We start from the raw sequence: 19,117 nt of genomic DNA, 5'->3' as shown, positions 1-19,117 counted from the left end.
ATCTTAATACAATGTTGATGCTACTATGTCCAATGTTTTTCTGTTTCTTCTCACTTCACTCAGCATCAGTTCATGTGTTTCCAGCTTTTTCTGAAATCTACCTGCTCATCATTTTTGATAAAACAGTGATATTCCATTTCATTTCATTTCTTTTTTTCTTTTTTTTTTAGGTTTTTTTGCAAGGCAAATGGGGTTAAGTGGCTTGCCCAAGGCCACACAGCTAGGTAATTATTAAGTGTCTGAGACCAGATTTGAACTCAGGTACTCCTGACTCCAGGGCTGGTGCTCTATACACTGCGCCACCTAGCTGCCCCATTTCATTTCTATACCACATTTTTTCAGCCATTCCCCATTTGATGGACATCCCCTCAATTTCCAATTCTTTGCCACCATAAAAAAAGCTATGTCAATTCTAGAAATAATGGATTAAGTGATTGATGCAGAGTTCTTGGTAAGGGAAAACATGCACCCAGAGAAGTAAATAAATAAAAGCAAAAAAAGGGATGAATTATTTTTTGATAGGCATTTTGCATTTTTTGAAGCATGGAAAGAATGGAATATTCTGTATTGCCTGGAGTCATAAAGATTCCAGAAGAATAGCAACCTGCAGTGCTGATGGATTCTGGTGAGTATTGTGCTTATAAATACCTCTCTTTATGATGCAGAGATTTGATAATACTAATAGCATAATATTAGAGTAGAGAGTAAGAATAATGGACCAAATACATTCTGGTCCCTTCATCTTCTTGGACTTCAGTTTCTTCAAATATAAAATAAGGGGGTTGAATTAAATTCAATCTTTTGGAAAGTCTTTGTAATCTTTTGTAAAACAGTTTCTGATTCTGTGTTATACTTATACAGGGAACAAACATATTGGTAAAGCCCTTACTTGGGAAGTGGTAGGAGCCATCACTATTGTGTATAAAATGTAATATTAGTATCTAGTCCTATATGAATATATATATACTCACATATCTACATATATATGTATTTGGTGATGATTTTAAATTGGTAAAGTTTCTTTCTAAATATGCAAAATAAATCTGATATGTAAATAATGGCAGATACCAGATTGGTAAGGGAACATGAGTAGAAAGATATTGAAAAATGGAAATAAAAACCAAATATAGAATTTACCTCAAATGAACTTTAGGATTCCTTAGAATGTTTTCATGGCACTTCTGAGAGATATATTATCTCCATTTCACACAAGAAGAAATAATAATAGTAGAGCTGATTGATTACTTTATAGTTTATAAAACTGCCCACATTTACTTAGTCATCATTATCCTATAACTTTGTTTTGCATAAGACTAACAATACTTTCCATGAGGGGGCAGAGTAGTATAGTTTAACATAGATATACATGTACATATAAATATACATAGACATATATATATTTATATTTATATGTATGTGTGTGTGTATGTGTGTGTATGCTACTGCTACTGTTTTTAATGGTAGTACCTGATTGCTCTGTCACTATTTCTGTTTGGACTAGTAAATTCTTTAAAAAATTTTTTTTTTTACTTATTTAAGGCTGTGGGGTTAAGTGACGTGCCCAAGGTCACACAGGTGATTACTAAATGTCTGAGACTGGATTTGAACTCAGGTCCTCCTGACTCCAGGGCTGGTACTCTACTCAACATGCTACCCTCTGGGCCAGTAGATTCTTTATGAACCCTGTCTAGTCTGCTCCATCATAAAAAGAGTTTCCAGCTGAAAACAAAACAAAATAAAAATTATAAGGGGAAAATTGCTTTAGGTCCTTGTTTGCAAGCCGGCACTACCTTTTGGCATCCTCAGTATTAATACTAGTATTTCTGTATACATATATTTGAATTCTTTAGTTATACTTAAGCAAATCTGAAACTTTGATGTATGTACCTCACAGGGTTGTTAGGAACAAATATGAGATAACATTTGTAAAATGTTTTATAGTTCTTAAAATCCCCTAAATGTCACTTATTACTATTCTCCTTCTTGTAATATAGTAGTCATAGTAGTCATAGTGTTTGTAGTCATTGTCATGGTCATAGTAGTAGTAGTTGTTGGAATAGTAAAAATTTTTTGGAGTTTTGTTCTCCTTAGCTCACTTTGGCTTATAAATATCATGGTACTTCAGGATATGGTCGGTTTGACCTTCCCTATGCAGCTTCCTCCCTGAGGCTTACCATATTGGTGCTGCACTTAACTAAGAACTACTCACCTCCCCCTCCATGATTCTTTTGTTTTTCTGTGATTCTTATTAAAGAATATATTTAGTAAGTATATGTGTGGTTTACAAATAGCCTTTACAATACTTGACAGCCCAGAGCCAGAGGGGTCTCCAAGAAACCAGCTTAGAGGTTTGTTTATAGGGTAATTTGGTCTACAAAACAATAAATTGCCATAAATATTCATTAAAACTAAGTCCTTTGAGTTTATAGGACTTATACTAGTTAAACTGGAGTTGAATTTTTTTAAAGGTTAATTTTTTTTCTAAGAGTCTGAACTGAATAAAAGAAAGTATGAAAAGAAACAAACATCAAGCCAACAACAAACCAAGAAAAATGGTCCCTGAGACTTGCCTTCTTTTTCTTTTTTCTTTTTTCTTTTTTCTTTTCCTACAGAGTAGAATAGTTTCTGAGTTGTGGGAAAAGAAAGGTCTGTTTTGTTGTTAGCAAAGCATAAGAGATCTTTGGTTGAAGTTAAGGGGGAGTCAGAAATTTGTAGCCATGCTAAAGATGTTTTAATTGTAGCAATTGCTTTGTTATATTACCAAATTAAGCAATTTTATAGAAATAAAGATTAAAACCTTACTAAATTTTAAAATGGCGTAGACTGTGTGATTCTAGATAGATCTCCTTTTGGATGAAATTTTCTCTCTATGAATTCCTTATTCCAGTCAATTCATGGACCTATATTATATTTAGAAACTTAATTTAATTGATATCTATCCCCAAGGATTGGAAATGAATTTGTTAAAGCAAAATGTTAACTTGTTACAATTATAATTATACAATATAAATAAGTACATATTATTTATTATTTTAAAGCACCATTAAGTGTTCCTGGTGCTTTGAAGACAATGTATCTGTCCTGAGGAGATTATACTTTAATTATATAATCTTTGACCCTGGATTAATATATTGGGAATATTGCTTTTTTCCTGTAATTAATTTCAGTATTATTCGAACAATTGATGGTAAAGTTCTCCATAAATACAAACATCCTGCTGCAGTTTTTGGTTGTGATTGGAGCCAAAACAACAAGTAAGTGCAATCTTCTTTTATGAAATGAACAGTGACTTTTGAGATATTTTATGTGCCCTAGTCATCAAACTCAATGGCTATAACAGTTTAAAAAACAACTCTAAAGGCAGTAGCTATCATTCTTTATATTAGATATTGCCCTTAGAAGCAAGTGAGTGAGATCCTTGAAAAGTGAGAGTATATAATGACTTAGCATTCTAGAAGAGAGCTCCCTGAAGAATTCTATGGTGGGAAAAGGAGATGGGCTAGTCACATTGCCAGCTAGCAGGAGGACCGATGTCCAAGTGTTTGCACCAACACCTAGGCAGTGTTCAGAGACCTGGATGGAAGGCCTCCAGCAGGTTGGTCAGGCCTCTGTGGAAGAGCCAGAGAAAACTGTGGCCAGGGAGCACATGGGGGAGAAAGGAGATTTGCCCTGGGGAAAGGAGGCTCAAGCCAGTCTTCCTGTAGGTTCTTAATGCTAAGTCAGAGAGCAGAGCACTAGCTCTTCCTCTGTCACACACAGCTAGGGGCTCTTAGCATCCCTAAGCCTCAGTGTCCTGCTTGGCAGGTGGTCTCTGTAGAATAATAATACATTTTGGAGAATTTGAAAGATGTTAAAGCACTTTCAAATACATTATTTGATCTTCTCAGTATTATAGGAAGAAAATTCATTATTCAGCCAGAACTAAACTGATTTCTACTGAACCTAGGTTCATAGGTCCCCCCCCAACAGATCATTATAAGATAATGTGTGTTAAAGTACCTTGAAAATAATGATGTTTTCATATGATATAAATAATGGCAAAGCATTATTTTAAAATCATGCTTTCTTGCTGATTAAGAAAGACAAAAACGTTTTAAGTCCTTGCAAATCAGTGTAGGGTTCACTTTAGTGACTGTGAAGCTCTCTGATCAACAAAAGTAAGTAAAGGCCTTTTATTTTATTCCTTCCTGCAAGGAACCTAGACATTGTGCTAATTGTTTTTTCTACATTTATGAACCACATCTTATCCCACACTATCTCAAACAAGGACTGTACTGATGCTACAACATATGGTAATTTGAGGAGGTCCCTAAAATGTAAGAACATAGGTGGAGGTTCTTTTTTCCTACTGAAAGTGTATCCTTGTTTGAGGGCTCAGCAAGCCCAGACTGAAAATCACCCATCCAGAGTGGGTGAATCCAAGTCCAATTGTGAACAAATGTTAGTTATTTATAGAAACCCTATAGCAGATGTTATTTAATTCAGATATGATCCCTGAACTCAGTGAACTTATAAACTATCATATCACATTTAGCATTTTTTTCATATTTTCATAAGAAATATCTTGTGGCTTTTCATAGGATTCATCAGAGATATAAATGTTGAAAATATGATGGGGACAGACCTTTGTAGTTCAGGAAGTTACAATACCTGGAAGCAGGTGAATAACCTGCCAAGGCAACCTAAGGTTTACTCCTTCTCAACTCCTCTCCTTTGACTTCCTGAATGTTTAGAACCCATTCCTTTATTCATTTATACCTGTAATGTCCAACCCTTTTTCTATTGGAGGTAAATAGATGTCTCAATGGAGTGTAGGAATACAGTATGGAAGAATGGAGTTAAATCTAGCCTCAGATGTTTACTAGCTTTGTGACCCTGGGGAAGTCACTTAAATCTGTCTGTCTCAGTTTCCTCATCTATAAAATAGGAGAAAATAATAGTACCTGCCTCCCAGGGTTGCAAGTATAAAATGAGTTAATCTAGAAGGGCCAGCTCTCTCTTTCTCTATGGGTGTCTGTTGGGTCTGTTGTCTGTCTGTCTGTTTCTCTCTCTCTCTCTCTCTCTCTCTCTCTGTCTCTGTCTCTCTCGGTCTCTTTGTCTGTCTGTCTCTCTCTCACGACGCAGACATACATATACTCAAATACATTTGTATATGTACATTTTTAATTTTCATCTGTTAAAAACCATGACAAATCCCTCAAGGCCACATTCTAATTCCCCATTCTTCATAAAGCCTTTTCTGACCCTACTCATCAAACATGATCCTTTATTACATCTCACATAGTACTTTACTCTCATCAGCATACCGTAACAAGTGGAATTGTGTTCTAAGGAGAAGCAAAATGTTATAAAGAAAAGAATGCTGGTCTGTAGAGTCAAGAGTGATCTTAGTTTGAATCCTACCTTCAATACTTATGTGACTATGGAGAAATCACTGAGTTCTCCAAGTTTCATTCTCCTCTAATATCTGAAGAACCTTTCTAAAAGCATTGAGTCAAGTGAGATATTATATAACACATTCTTTGTAAATTCATAAATAAAGATCTACATAAATGTCAACTCTATTAACATGTTTGATTTTAGAATATACTTACTTGTGATTGTCATATTACTCTACTATAGTGTGAGATTCATGAGAAGGATCTACTTTATTTAATCTTTGCATACCCTTTATAAACCATATGCTAGCTATAAATGTTTGTTTGGAAGAGGTTGTTAAACTAAATTTAAAGGACAAAATAATGAAACTGCCTGAAGGGTTGGCATTTAATAAAATAGCAGTTACCTTTATGAGGCTTAGTAAAGGGAAATTTTAAGGAAAAAGAAGGAATAGTGAACCTGTCCTAATTATACCAGACTAGGAAATTTGTCAAGAAGCAGATATTTCAGACAACTAAGATAGTCTTATGTGAAAAATGAATGTCTAAATTGTGGCAAATTTAGGGAAGAAATGAGAAGTTGGTTTGGTTTTAAGTTTATGTATGATAATACTAATTTGGTTTATAAATTAAATTGTAAAATAAATAAATTATCTGATACACAGTTTTATTTGAACTGATACCACCATTTTCCTCTTTCATTTTGTTCTCCTTAAGTCTTCAAATCTTTCTCTCTAAATAATAGAGAAAAACCATTGCAAGAAATAAGTATTTATATAGTACCACTATGTGCTAGGTAGTATGCCAAGTGCTTTTTACAAATAATATCTCCTCACAACATAACTGAAAGGTAGATTCTATTATTATCCCCATTTTACAGCCTAGTAAGGGAAACAGAGGTTAAGTGACTTAACCAAGATCCTACAACTTACAAATACCTGAGGCTGCATTTGATGAATTTTTAATTCTAGGACCAGTGCTCAAATTACTCTCTGTCACATAGCTTACAAATTGTTGCATAATAAAATAGAACTATTAAATCATATTATTTAATTCTAAAATATTTTCTCAATGACAAATGATACATGGAACCAATTGTATAATACCATTAATTTTCCTTATATATTTACATTCAACAGCCAACATTTATTAAACACCTCCTATGTAGAAACAACCACTGTGCTTGGTACTGGAAGGGATTAAGAAGATGAAAAAAAACCAACCCATTTCAGTCACTTGTATACCTAGTAGCAGAGAGATGATATTTGTAGAAATTACTATAATATGCAATAAATATAATGTGCAAGAGAAATGCCCATAAATTATTTGGAGAATTACAGTGAATGACAGACAGTCCCTTCCTGTAAAAATGGGGATGACATGATGGAGCATAGTCTCTTTAATTCTGTCTATAAGAATTATTCAAACTCCAGAACATTGAGTTTAGGGTGGGGAAGAGAAAGAAGAGGACAAGAAAGGAGTGTTCAAAAACAAAGAGACTTGCAAAGCCTATTTGTGCTCATGAAATAGTGAATAGTCTAGTTTTCATGGAACATAGCTGTGTAAAGGAGAATGGTCTAAGTTAAAGATATAACAGTTAGGTCAGATGGGGTGAGGCTTACAAGCTAATGAATTTAGACTGTAGTCTATAAATAATGGGAGCCATTGAAAAATTCTGAAGAAGGAGATGGTATGATCATAAGATCTTAAAAACTCATTGTGAATGGGGTAAGTGAATGAAATCTTAAAGGAAGTATTACAAACACTATTAAGAAATTATAAAAGATTTCACTCAAAGATTTGACATCTCTAAAACGTCATTATAGCCCTTTTATATACATTCTTTGCTTTTCTAAGATTTCTTGTATTTTTTTAGTCATGGCCATATAAATAGAAAAGACATACATATCTAAACATACAAATGTACATATATACATTCAGTCAGTCAACAAATATTTAGGAGTGTCTAATATATGTTAGGCACCATTATTAATACCTAGCACATTTCATTATATGGAACAGATACTGATTTGTTGAGTGAATACTAAAGGAATCTGTTTATATTTTAAAATGGCCAGTTTGTAAATGGAACAGGTAGGTTTCTTCATCTTGTAAAGATTTATAGAAATTTGATATGGTTTTTATTTTTAAATTGGTTTTAAATCTAAATTTTTCATAAGAACCAAAATTAAACTCCCTCCATATTTAGGAATTAGAGTAGCTCTCTACTTTTGAATTTGTATGAACACTACCAGATATTCCCGGTTCTGATGGTCATGTTAATAATATTGCAGAGACATGATAGCTACTGGCTGTGAAGACAAAAATGTCCGTGTTTATTACTTAGCCACCAGCTCTGATCAACCACTGAAGGTATTTACTGGACATACTGCAAAGGTGTTTCATGTAAGATGGTCTCCCTTGAGGGAAGGAATACTTTGCAGTGGTTCTGATGATGGGTATGTATTCTTAGATTCTAAATTATTCTTGTTCTAAGTATCCATGCCTAAATTCTAATGCTTATCATCTAAATTTGATGAAGTAGTAAAACCAGCCACATGGATTTCACCACAGAATGGGTTTTAGAAATGCCAAGTTGAGAATCTCTTTGTTTATTTTATTTTTAAATATAAATATTTTGTTTTCCAATTATATACAATAGTAGTTTCTACCTATCATTTTTGTAACGTTTTGAATTTTACAATTTTTCCCCCAACCTTCCTTCCTTCCTCCCCCCCAACAGAAGGAAGTCTGATAATCTTTTACATTGTTTCATTGCTTTACATTGATCAAAATTGAATGTGTTGAAAGAAAAATCATATCCTTGAGAAAAAAGTAAAATATAACAGACAGCAAAATTGTTTAGTACATAAAACAACTTTTTTTTTAAATTGAAGGTAATAGTCTTTGGTCTTTGTTTAAACTCCACAATTCTTTCTTTGGATACAGATGGTATTCTCCATCACAGATAACCTAAAATTGTCCCTGATTTGATGAAATGAGCAAAGTCCATTAAGGTTGATCATCACCCCCATGTTGCTGTTATGGTGTATAATGTTCTTCTGGTTTTTGAGAAATCTCTTAATAGTAACTAACTGTTAATCTCCAGAACAGTAAATAATGGTAAATAAATAATAATAAACATATAAATAAATAAATAAATAAATAATAGTAAATAAATAATAACATGATCTTGTTGGAAAATACTGCATTTGGAATCATGCAGTTTCTGTTCATATTTTTTCCTACCTACTTACCAATTGTATTGGCAAATTCTTTTACTTTTCTATGCTTCTGTTTCTCATCTTTTTAATTAAAGTGTAGCAGGAAGAATTGTTCAAGGGGGGAGGGGGCTTGCAAAGATTGATGAGAATTTGTTTATCAGTGAAAAAATCACAAAGCTCTGAGAAAAAGCATAAATTTCAATTCACAGGTTATTGAAAAAAAGTGAATTCATAGAGTTTTTAGAGAGGCAGCAAGGTAAAGAAGATAGTAAAATTTAAGCAAAGAAGAAACAGCTACAAAAGTTGGATTGGTGAGAACATCAAGGACAATTAAGAAGGGAGAAAGGGAAAGTGGGACAGCCATGAGATAGGTCCACATGGATCCAGAAACTTAAAGATGGAAAGACAAGTTTTTCAGGAAACTCTTGGGGGAGGGATCAGGTCTGGGCAGAACTGAAAGATATCAGAGAGGGACTCAGAGCTTAATACATGATGTAAGGTTGTGTTCCTGCACATGCCTGGAGGGGAACAGAGTTTTAGGTTAACCATAAATTCTTAAATTAAGATTAAGAATTTAGAGCACTTAACTGAAACTGTCAGCTTGACTGGGAGTTAGGGTCTTTATTAACACAAGGAAACCTAGAAGAATTTATGATTTATAACTTGGATACCTGGTGAGACAACTGGAGACACTAGTTTATAGACAGGATAACATAGCAGACTAATATAGTCAATATAGGGAAGGTTTAATAGTTTCAAAAGATTAACTATTTTAATAGAGTCTCTGATTTAATAGTGTCTCATTCCTTGCTTGTAGAGGTTTGCTTGTAAGGAAAGAATTATAATAATACAGAAAAAGAAAAGGATTAAAATATTTTTTCTTAATGGTTTGGTTCTTGTCTTTTGTTATCAAAGAAGATCAAGATGGCATCATTGTTTGAGACAAATTAGAAGTGTGTCCAACTGTGGCTGATAAGATCAATATGAGCTTGGAATGCTCTACCACAAGTTGGGTACAAATAGTCCATGTGAACCCTGGGGTCTTTACTCTAAACTTACAAATGTCACATTTCCTAAGCCTTCCTCATAGAGAGCAGCACCCTCACTGATGAGGGCATGCCATGGTGTACAGTCCTGTGCCAGTGTCTCCCATGCTGTACGATCAGTTCTAATGTTCTTCAATGAGACCTTCAGAGCGTCTCAGTATTGCTTCTTCTGACCCCCTTGTGAGCACTTGCCCTCTGTAAGTTCTCCATAAAGTAGTATTTTGGGAAAACATACGTCTGGCATTCTAACAATGTGTCAAGTCCATCATAGTTGCACTTTCTGTAGCAATGTTGGAATGCTAGGCAGTTTAGCTTGAGAAAGGACCTCAGGGTCTGCTATTTTCTCCTGCCAGTTGATCTTCAGACAATTTAAATGAAAACGATTCATTTCCCTGGCATGGTGTTGATAGGCTGTTCAGGTTTCACAGGCATATAGTAATGAGGTCAACACAACAGCTCTGTAGACCTTCAGTTTGGTAGTCAGTTTAATATCTCTTTTCTCCCACACTTTCTTTTGGATACTGAGAGCTAGCTCTGGCAATGCAAGTGTCAACTTCAATGTCAATGTTTACCTCCTTAGAAAAGATACTGCCCAGGCAAGTGAACTTGTCCACAGTACTCAAAACTTCTCCATTTGATATAATTGATGTTTCCGCATATGGAATGTGTGGTTTTCTTGGTGTTAATTGTTAGACCAAAATTAGCGCAAGCAGCAGAGAATCAATCCATACTTTGTTGCATCTCAGCTTCAGAGGCTGCATTGAGTGCACAATCATTTACAAACAGAAGTTCATACATCAACACTCCCTCCGCTTTGGGCTTGGCTTGTAGCCTTTTCAAATTGAAGAATTTACCATCAGTGTGGTAGCTAAACCTGAGGACATGTTCATCCTCAGTGAAGGTGGCTGAAAACATCATGCTAATAGGTATGGGAGCAAGGAACATTCTCATTTTACTCTATTGGTGACTGGGAAATCTTGAGAGCATCGTCCACCATCCAGAACCCCCAAATTCATGCTATTATGAAATTGACATAGAATACTGATGAACTTCTCCAGGTAACCAAATTTTGACAAAATTTTCCATAAACCTCGTTACTGATGGTATCAAATGGTCAAATATACAAATGTCATATATGGGACTCTGATCTGTTCCTGACATTTTCCTGGAGTTGTGGGGCAGCAAACACCATATTGACTGTTCCTTTACCCTTTCTGAAGCCACACTGACTCTCATGAAGGTGACCTACTTTCAGGTGAAGGATCAGTCTATTGATCTGGCAAGAATCTTACCAGCAATGACTAAAAGAGAAATATCCCTGTGATTGTCTCAGGACAATCTATTCCCTTTACCTTTAAAGAGATAAACAATGGAGGCATCCTTGAAATCTTGGGGGATAACCTCTTCATGCCATATAACTGGAAAATTTCAGTCAGATTTTGGATGAGCAATGGACCCCCTCTCAGCTGGAATCAACACCAGGCCCACTTGAAAGAAGCCTAATGGCATTCAAAACTTCTTCAGTTGGAACTTCAGTTAGGAATTGATTTACTTCATCTTGAGGTAAATGGTCAGTGACTTTTGCATTGATTGATCATGGTCTGTTAAGAACATTATGGAAGTGTTCAGCCCATCTTTCTAGGATCAAATCCCTATTGTTAATCAATGTGGATCCAGCAGAACTGAGTAACTGAGATGTACCATATGTCTTTGGTCTATAAACAGCCTTCAAGGCATCATAAAAGCATTTTAGTTTGTTACTTTCTACATAAAATTGAATTACATCTGTTTTCTTACTGAGCCAAGAAGCCTGAATCTCTCTAAGCTTTGCTTGGACTTTACTTTTTTTTTTTAGGTGGTTTTTTTTTGGTAGGGCAGTAGGGTTAAGTGGCTTACCCAAGGCCACACAACTAGGTAAATTATTAAGAGTCTGAGGCCGGATTTGAACTCAGGTACTCCTGACTCCAGGGCTAGTGCTCTATCCACTGTGCCACCTAGCTGTCCCCGGACTTTACTTTGGATGGAATTAAATTCTGCCTTCTTAGAAATAAATGAATTATCCTGCTGGTAAACCTTGAGGAGTTCTTTTTTTTTCTTGTTTTTACCAATTGTATTGGCAAATTCTTTTACTTTTCTGTATATCTTCATCATTTTCATGTTCTGGTCCAGATGAGCAAATGCAGTGCTGTACACCAGATCTCTGAAAGCTGCCCACTCCTTTTCTGTTCCACTGTTGCCAATTGTGTGTTGACTCAGCTTTCCCTACAAGTTAATAACAAACTGTTCCCATTCAGAGAGACACTCTAATCTTTTGCCATTAATTCTTCTAGTATTTATTTTGCCTTGGGGCTGCCACTTTGGTTGAATATGAATATTTAGATTAGAGTAGATGAGTCTGTGATCAGTCCAGCATTCTGTACCAACGTTGCCTTTTGTCACTCTCACATCATGTCTGTCTCTTCTCCTTACAATTACATAGTCTAATAGATGCCAGTGTTTTCTATGAGGGTGCATCCAGGAAGTTTTATTGTATTTAGGTAAATGGAAGACTGTGATGAGAAGGTTGTGAGATGCATAAGTCTTCAGTAGAAAGTGACTATTGCTGTTGTTGTTTCCAACACCATTCCTCCTGAGGTCTCTACCATGTCTAGTAATCAGCCTACTCTAGCATTAAAGTCACCCAGAGTTATAAGCTTGTCCACTTTTGGTACATTGATGATAAGGGTCTCCAGGATTTCATAATTTTTTTCTTTAACTTCATCAATGTTTGTCACAGTGGGAGCATAGGTACTGATGATGGTGGCATGGAGTTTTCTTGGTAGTAGCAATCTCATTGTCATGAACCTGTCATTCACTCCTTTTGGTAGGTACTCTTGAATGCTGACTAGATTAGTTTTGATTGCAAAACCTACCCTAACTTCATTGTGTTCCTTTTCATGGTGATTACTCCAGAAAAACGTGTATCCAGCTCTAACTTGAGGAAACTGGCTTTTGTTTGCTAGTCTTGTTTTACTCAGGGCTGCTATTTGGATACCATGCTGAGATCTCTTACAACAAGAGCTGTTCCTCTTTCAATGGACTTTTGGGAATGTTCCATGCCCCAATGATGAGGGAACTCCTCTTTGAAGAAGTTTTTGTAGATATTTTTGTGTCTTGACCTAACTGTGGGTTCCTCACCTGTTGCCCTGATTAGGGCAGGATTAGTTAAGCAGACACTTTTTAGGGCACCTTTTCTAGCTCCTTCCTCACATCAGGAGGTGAGCAGTGTGATCCTTAAAAGGACTGCTCAGTCACTCAGGGGGATGCTGAATCCCACTGCAGTGGAGAAATGACCCTATGATCCTGGGCCACCTATGTGCTAGGTTGTGACTACAGCTCCTAGTGCATCTGCACCTGCTACTTCATCACTTGCCTGTCACCACAGGACTTTGAATAATGGTTATGAGTGATGCCTTTTGTTGCATGCATAAATTGAATTTAAGTGAGGTAGAGCTGCTTGAAATCAACTGCCTAACTCTCTCTTCCAAAGTCATCATGATCCAGTATGGCAAGCAGTCAAATCAACTGGTGATGGCTTTAGATGCAGTGGATGACCTTGGCATCTTCAATGACTAACCAAGTTCTAAATGGTCCACAGTTCCTGCTTCAGTGGGGTATACATTATGTTCAAAGAAGACTAGTACCTTGGTGTGAGGGCTGCTGAGCCCTCTTTAGGAATGCTTTCCACCTTTCATGTCTACCTGAGCTACCTAACTCTCACCTGTGGCTTCAAAAAGTTGTATGCACAGTACCACCCCAGTAAACTGTTTCAGCAAGTGGGCTAAGCCAGGTTGAGGGTAACTGAAGGAGTCTCAAACTCATCAGTGGAATGTGCAGAGGAGAACAATTTGTTCTAATGGCCATGAAGCTAGCAGAAGTAGGTGCTGTGTGTTTTAATATAGAAAAAAGGAAAATAGTACAATATTTCTCTGTACCCAGAGTTCATCTGTTTCAAAAGGACTATGAGAAATAGAAGCTATGCATGAGCCCCAGATCACATAACCTATTAATATTCCTTATATTCCTTATTATTTTCATTCAACAACTTATTTATTTATTTATTTTTTTTTTACAAGGCAGTGGGGTTAAGTGGCTTGCCCAAGGCCACACAGCTAGGTAATTATTAAGTGTCTGAGGCCAGATTTGAATTCAGGTACTCCTGACTCTAGGGCTGGTGCTCTATCTACTGTGCCACCTAGCTGCCCCAACAACCAATATTTATTAAGTACCTCCTGTGTAGAAACTACTGTGCTAGGTATGGGGAGGGATTAAAAGGATGAAAAAACAAAACAAAACCTAGTTCAGTCCTCATGACACTCGTACCTAGTAGGAAAGAGAAGACATTTACAGAAGTGACCATAAAAGTAAATATAATGTTCAAGAGAAATGCCTGTAATTTATTTTGAGAATTAGAGTTCAAGACTCTGCTGCTATGGCCAAGCAAAAGATTAAATTCTAAGACTGATAAACAAAGGTGAACTGCAGAGGAGGTTGACATGATTATTTGCTAATCCTCTTTCAATTCCAGAAATGAGTCCAAACAGACCCTGGTAAAGAAAGATCAGGAGTTGTTCAAAAGGAAAAAGCCGAAGGATTGATGCTAGCAAAGAAGCAAACAGTCCTAGAGAAAATGGAGTTCAAAAACCAAACCAGATCCAGAAAACTGAAGGTGCTGATGATGTCAAATATATTATGTGAATTATTAGTAATTGTATACTTCTAGAATCTGCTTGAAATAATAATTTTTTAAATTTAAATTGAAAAAACTTAAGCTATGCTGTTAGTACACTGAATGGCTTGTTAGAAGAAAGGGACAGTTGTTACTGATAATCTTTATTTGCACAATAAGGAATGTTAGAATGAGGGAAAAATCTTGCTAATGAAAGTGATTTAATATTGAAAGGGATTAGTGAGAGAACATGAAATCATCTCTGAACATCCTTAATAATAAGACATAAACTGAACTGTTTATTGGTGGCTTTGGCATTTTACAGATGAAAAAAAGCATAGAGATTAATATAGGTTATTTCCTAATGACTAAATCTGTTAAGAAATCCCAACCTTATAATTACCAAGGGTTCCACTCCAAACATCCTATCTTATATTTTGACTTTTAGTTCAGTAGTTCAGTCATATCCAACTATTTGTGATCCTATATAGAGTTTTCATGGCAAAGATACTGAAATGGTTTGCCATAATCTTCCCTGGTGTATTAAGGCAAGCGGGTTAAAGTGACTTGCCCAGGACCACAGAGCTAGTAAGTATCTGAGGTTAAATTTGAATACAGATCTTCCAGGCTTAGAGCTCTATCCACTGAACCATCTGGTTGTCTCTATACTTTGACTTGTTTGATTAAAAAAAATTAGGACCCAATCCATCCAGCCAAAAAATTACTTAAAGCAACCCTAGTTATTTTACTTAAAGCAGAATAAGTATTTAATAATCAAGTCCATTCTTGTATAGAGGCTTTGAAATTTATCTGACATATTGCTCAATATAATAATAGTTATAATTATGAACATAAAATTTTATAAAATAGTAATTTCTTATATTGTACCATAAGAGATTTATGGGAGTGAGACTGAATGATTCTGTGGGATTTTCTAAAGCTAGTTTCACAGATTACAGCCCCCAAATACATACAATGGATCATGCAGAGCTAACTCATACCTTAAGGACAAAGACACAGATTAACTGTATCATTCAAAAACACAGATTAACTATATCATATATTTAAATCTGGAGGAATATTAGATGTCTTCTAGTCTTTCATACCTTCTCCCCCATCCCATCTTTTTGTAAATATAAATATTTATAGATATAAATATTTGAAGGCAATTAGTGAACAAATGAAACATTTTAAAATTGTGTATTATAAACAAAGCACTGGGTATACAAACAGATGGCTAATATATGGGCATATTTTGATAAATAAAATCTACAAATATAGATTTGTAGTATATTTAAAACTAATGCATTTTTTAATTAGAGGGCTAATTTTGATAGTGGTGATAATAACATTTTATTTAAGTTACTACTCATTATACACTGACCAAAGTAATTGTATTATTGGCATACATACAAACAATATAGAAATAAATAGGAGTTATAGCATTTTTGTCCATGAGCATAATTATTTACTGTTTCCTGAATATAAAAACATTTTACAGACATTAATTTTTATTGTAAAAATTGTCAGATTTTATTTTGTTTTATTGATTATTTTTAAATATAAATAATATTTTAGAAGAAATTCAGCAAGCTAGCTAATTTCCTCTTTAGTATAGTTAATATGAACATTTACTTTTTAAAAATTATTTCTTTATATAAATATCATACCACAAAACTTTTGGTAGGCTTATAGGAAATAAACCAAGATTAGAAGGAAATAAGAAAGCTGGGAAACAACTTATACAATTAGTATTTCTGATAAAGGCCTCATTTCTAAAATATATAAATGATACAACTTTATAAGACTACAAGTCATTGTTCAATTGATACAAGACCAGTTGTGAAGTCAGTTTTCAAATGAAGATTTGAAAGATATTTAGTCATATGAAAAAATGCTCTAAATCACTGTTGAGTAGAGAAATGCAAATTAAAATAACTCTTGAGTTATCACGTAATATCTATCAGATTGGCTAACATGACAGAAAAGGAAAATGACAAATATTAGAGGGAGTATGAGAAAACTGGAACACTAAAGCACTGTTAGTGGAGTTTTGAACAGATCCAACCATTCTGGAGAAATTATAACCAAAAGGCTATTAAATTATCATACCCTTTGATCCACCAATATCACTACTAGGTCTGTATTCCAAAAAGATCATAAAAAAGGGAAAAGGACCCATATGTACAAAAATATTTATAGAAGTTCTTTTTATGGTGGCAAAGAATTAGAAATGGAGGGAATGCTCATTAACTGGGGATAGCTGAAGAAGTTGTGGTTTATAATTGTAATGGAATACTATTATTCTATAAGAAATGATGAGTAGGCATATTTGTCAAACCTGGAAAGATTTACATGAGCTAAGAACTTGCATGATGTACAAGTGAAGTTAGTGGAGCCAAGAGAACATTGTACACAATTTGCCTTGCAAAAACCTTAAAAAAATTACTCCCTAAGAAAAAGTCTCCAGATCCAGATGGATTTACAAGTGAATTTTACCAAACATTTAAGGACCAGTTAATTCCTATTCTACATAAACTATTTTAAAAAATAGGAGAGGAAGGAGTTCTACAAATTCATTTTATGATACAAACATGGTGCTGATACCTAAACTAGGAAGAACCAAAACAGGCAAAGAAAATTATAGACCAATCTCCCCAATAAACATTAATGCAAAAATCTTAAATAAAATTTTAGCAATGAGACTATAGCATTACTAGAATAATATACCATGATCAGGTAGGATTTATACCAGGTAGATGGATATGGTTCAACATTAGAAAAACACTCAACATAATTAAACATATCAATAGCAAAGCCAACAGAAATCATATGATTATCTCAATAGATGCTGAAAAAGACTTTGATAAAATAAACATCTATTCCTATTAAACACTAGAAAGTTTGGGAATAAATGGAATTTTCCTTAAAATAATAAATAGTATCTATCTGAAACTATCAACAAATATTATCAGTAATGTAAATAAACTCTGAGCATTTCCAATAAAATCAGGAGTGAAACAAGGATGCCCATTATTACATTGCTATTCAATATAGTATTAGAAAGTCTAGCAGTAGCAATAAGAGAAGAAAAAGAAATTGAAGGAATCAGAATTGGCAATGAGGAAGCAAAACTTTCACTCTGCAGAAGATATGATGGTATACTTAGAGAACCTGAGAAAGTCATCTGAGAAACTCCTTGAAACAATTAACAAATTCAGCAGAGTATCAGGATATAAAATAAACTTACATAAATCTTCAGCATTGCTAAATATTAACAACAAAGCCCTAAGAGCAAGAGATAGAGAAATTCCATTTAAAATATCAATAGACAACATTAAATGCATGGAAATCTACCTCCCAAGACAAATCCAGAAACTGTATGAACACAATTATAAAGCACTTCTCACCAAATAAAGTCAGATCTAAATAATTGGAAAAAATGCCAAATGCTCATGGTTAGTTTGAGCAAATATAATACAAATGACAATTCTACTTAAATTACTTATTCAGTACCATCCCAATCAAACTACAAAATAACTCCTTTACTGAAAAAAAAATAGTAACAAAATTCATATGGAGCAACAAAAGGTCGAGAATAGCAAGGGAACTGATAAAAAAAATGTAAAGGAAGGTGATCTAGCTCTACAAGATCTAAAACCATACTATAAAGTTGCAGTCATCAAAACTGGTTAAAACATAGAGTGGAATAGGATAGGTTCAAAAGAAGTCGTAGTAAATGACTACAGCAGTCTACTATTTGACAAACTCAAAGACTTCAGCTTCTGAGATAACTCACTATTTGACAAAAGTTGTTGGGAAAACTGGAAAAATAGTATGGCAAAAACTAGGCATACACCCTAGAACAAAATAAGGTCCAAATAGGAACAGGATTTAGACATAAAGAGTGATACCATAAATAAATTAATAGACCAAGAAATATTCTATCTGTCAGATCTATGGAAAGAGGATAAGTTTATGACCAAACAAGAATTACAGACATTATAAACTGCAAAATGAATGATTTTGACTATATTAAATTAAAAAAATTTGCACTAACAAAATCAATGCTGTCAAAATTAGAAGGAAAACAGAAAGCTAGGAAACAATCTTCATAACTAGGAGTTCTGATAAAGGTCTTATTTCTAAAATATATGGAGAATTGCACCAAATTTATAAGGTCACAAAGTCATTCACCAATTGATAAATGGTCAAAGGATATGAAATGGTTTTCAAATGAAGAAATTAAAGCTATATATAATCATATTAAAAATGCTCCAAATCACTATTGATTTGAGAAATGCAAATTTAAACAACAATGAGTTATCATTCCACACCTATCAGATTGTCCAAGATGAAAAAAGGGAAGATGATCAATGCTGGAGTGGTTGTGAGAGGATTGGGACATTATGTGTTGATGGAGTTGTGAATGGATCCAAACATTCTGGAGAGCAATATGGAACTATGCCCAAAGAGCAATAAAACTATTCATACCCTTTGACCCAGCAATTCTAATTCTAGGTCTGTATCTAGAAGAAATTATTAAAAAAAGGGAAAAGTCCCACATATTCCAAAATATTCATACCAGCCCTTTTTGTAGTGGCAAAGAAATGGAAATTGAGGGGACACCCATCAATTGGGGAATGGCTCAGCAAGTTGTGGTACATGAATACTATGGAGTATTATTGTTCTATAAGAAATCATAAATGGTTGGATTCTAGAGAAGCATGGAATGACTTATGGGATCTGATGCTGAATAAA

General features: G+C 34.5%; 1 protein-coding gene across 5 annotated transcripts in view; it reads left to right on the top strand.

The window, feature by feature from the left end:
• WDR17 (WD repeat domain 17) overlaps positions 1-19,117 on the top strand; it is a 93,320-nt gene that overhangs the window by 34,968 nt on the left and 39,235 nt on the right. For 3 of the 5 annotated variants that reach the window (XM_074228938.1, XM_074228937.1, XM_074228936.1), the window contains exons 9-11: positions 543-625; positions 3,168-3,254; positions 7,673-7,837. In XM_074228938.1, coding sequence (XP_074085039.1) covers positions 543-625; positions 3,168-3,254; positions 7,673-7,837 — 335 coding nt within the window. The remainder of the gene's footprint in view (positions 1-542; positions 626-3,167; positions 3,255-7,672; positions 7,838-19,117) is intronic. The other 2 variants (XM_074228940.1, XM_074228939.1) reach the window with 1 other exon arrangement.

This window comes from Macrotis lagotis, chromosome 3, assembly GCF_037893015.1.
Source record: "Macrotis lagotis isolate mMagLag1 chromosome 3, bilby.v1.9.chrom.fasta, whole genome shotgun sequence".
NCBI classification, from domain to species: domain Eukaryota; kingdom Metazoa; phylum Chordata; class Mammalia; order Peramelemorphia; family Peramelidae; genus Macrotis; species Macrotis lagotis.
The sequence above is the reverse complement of the archived record's forward strand: the minus strand, read 5'-3'. Positions and strand labels throughout refer to the sequence as shown.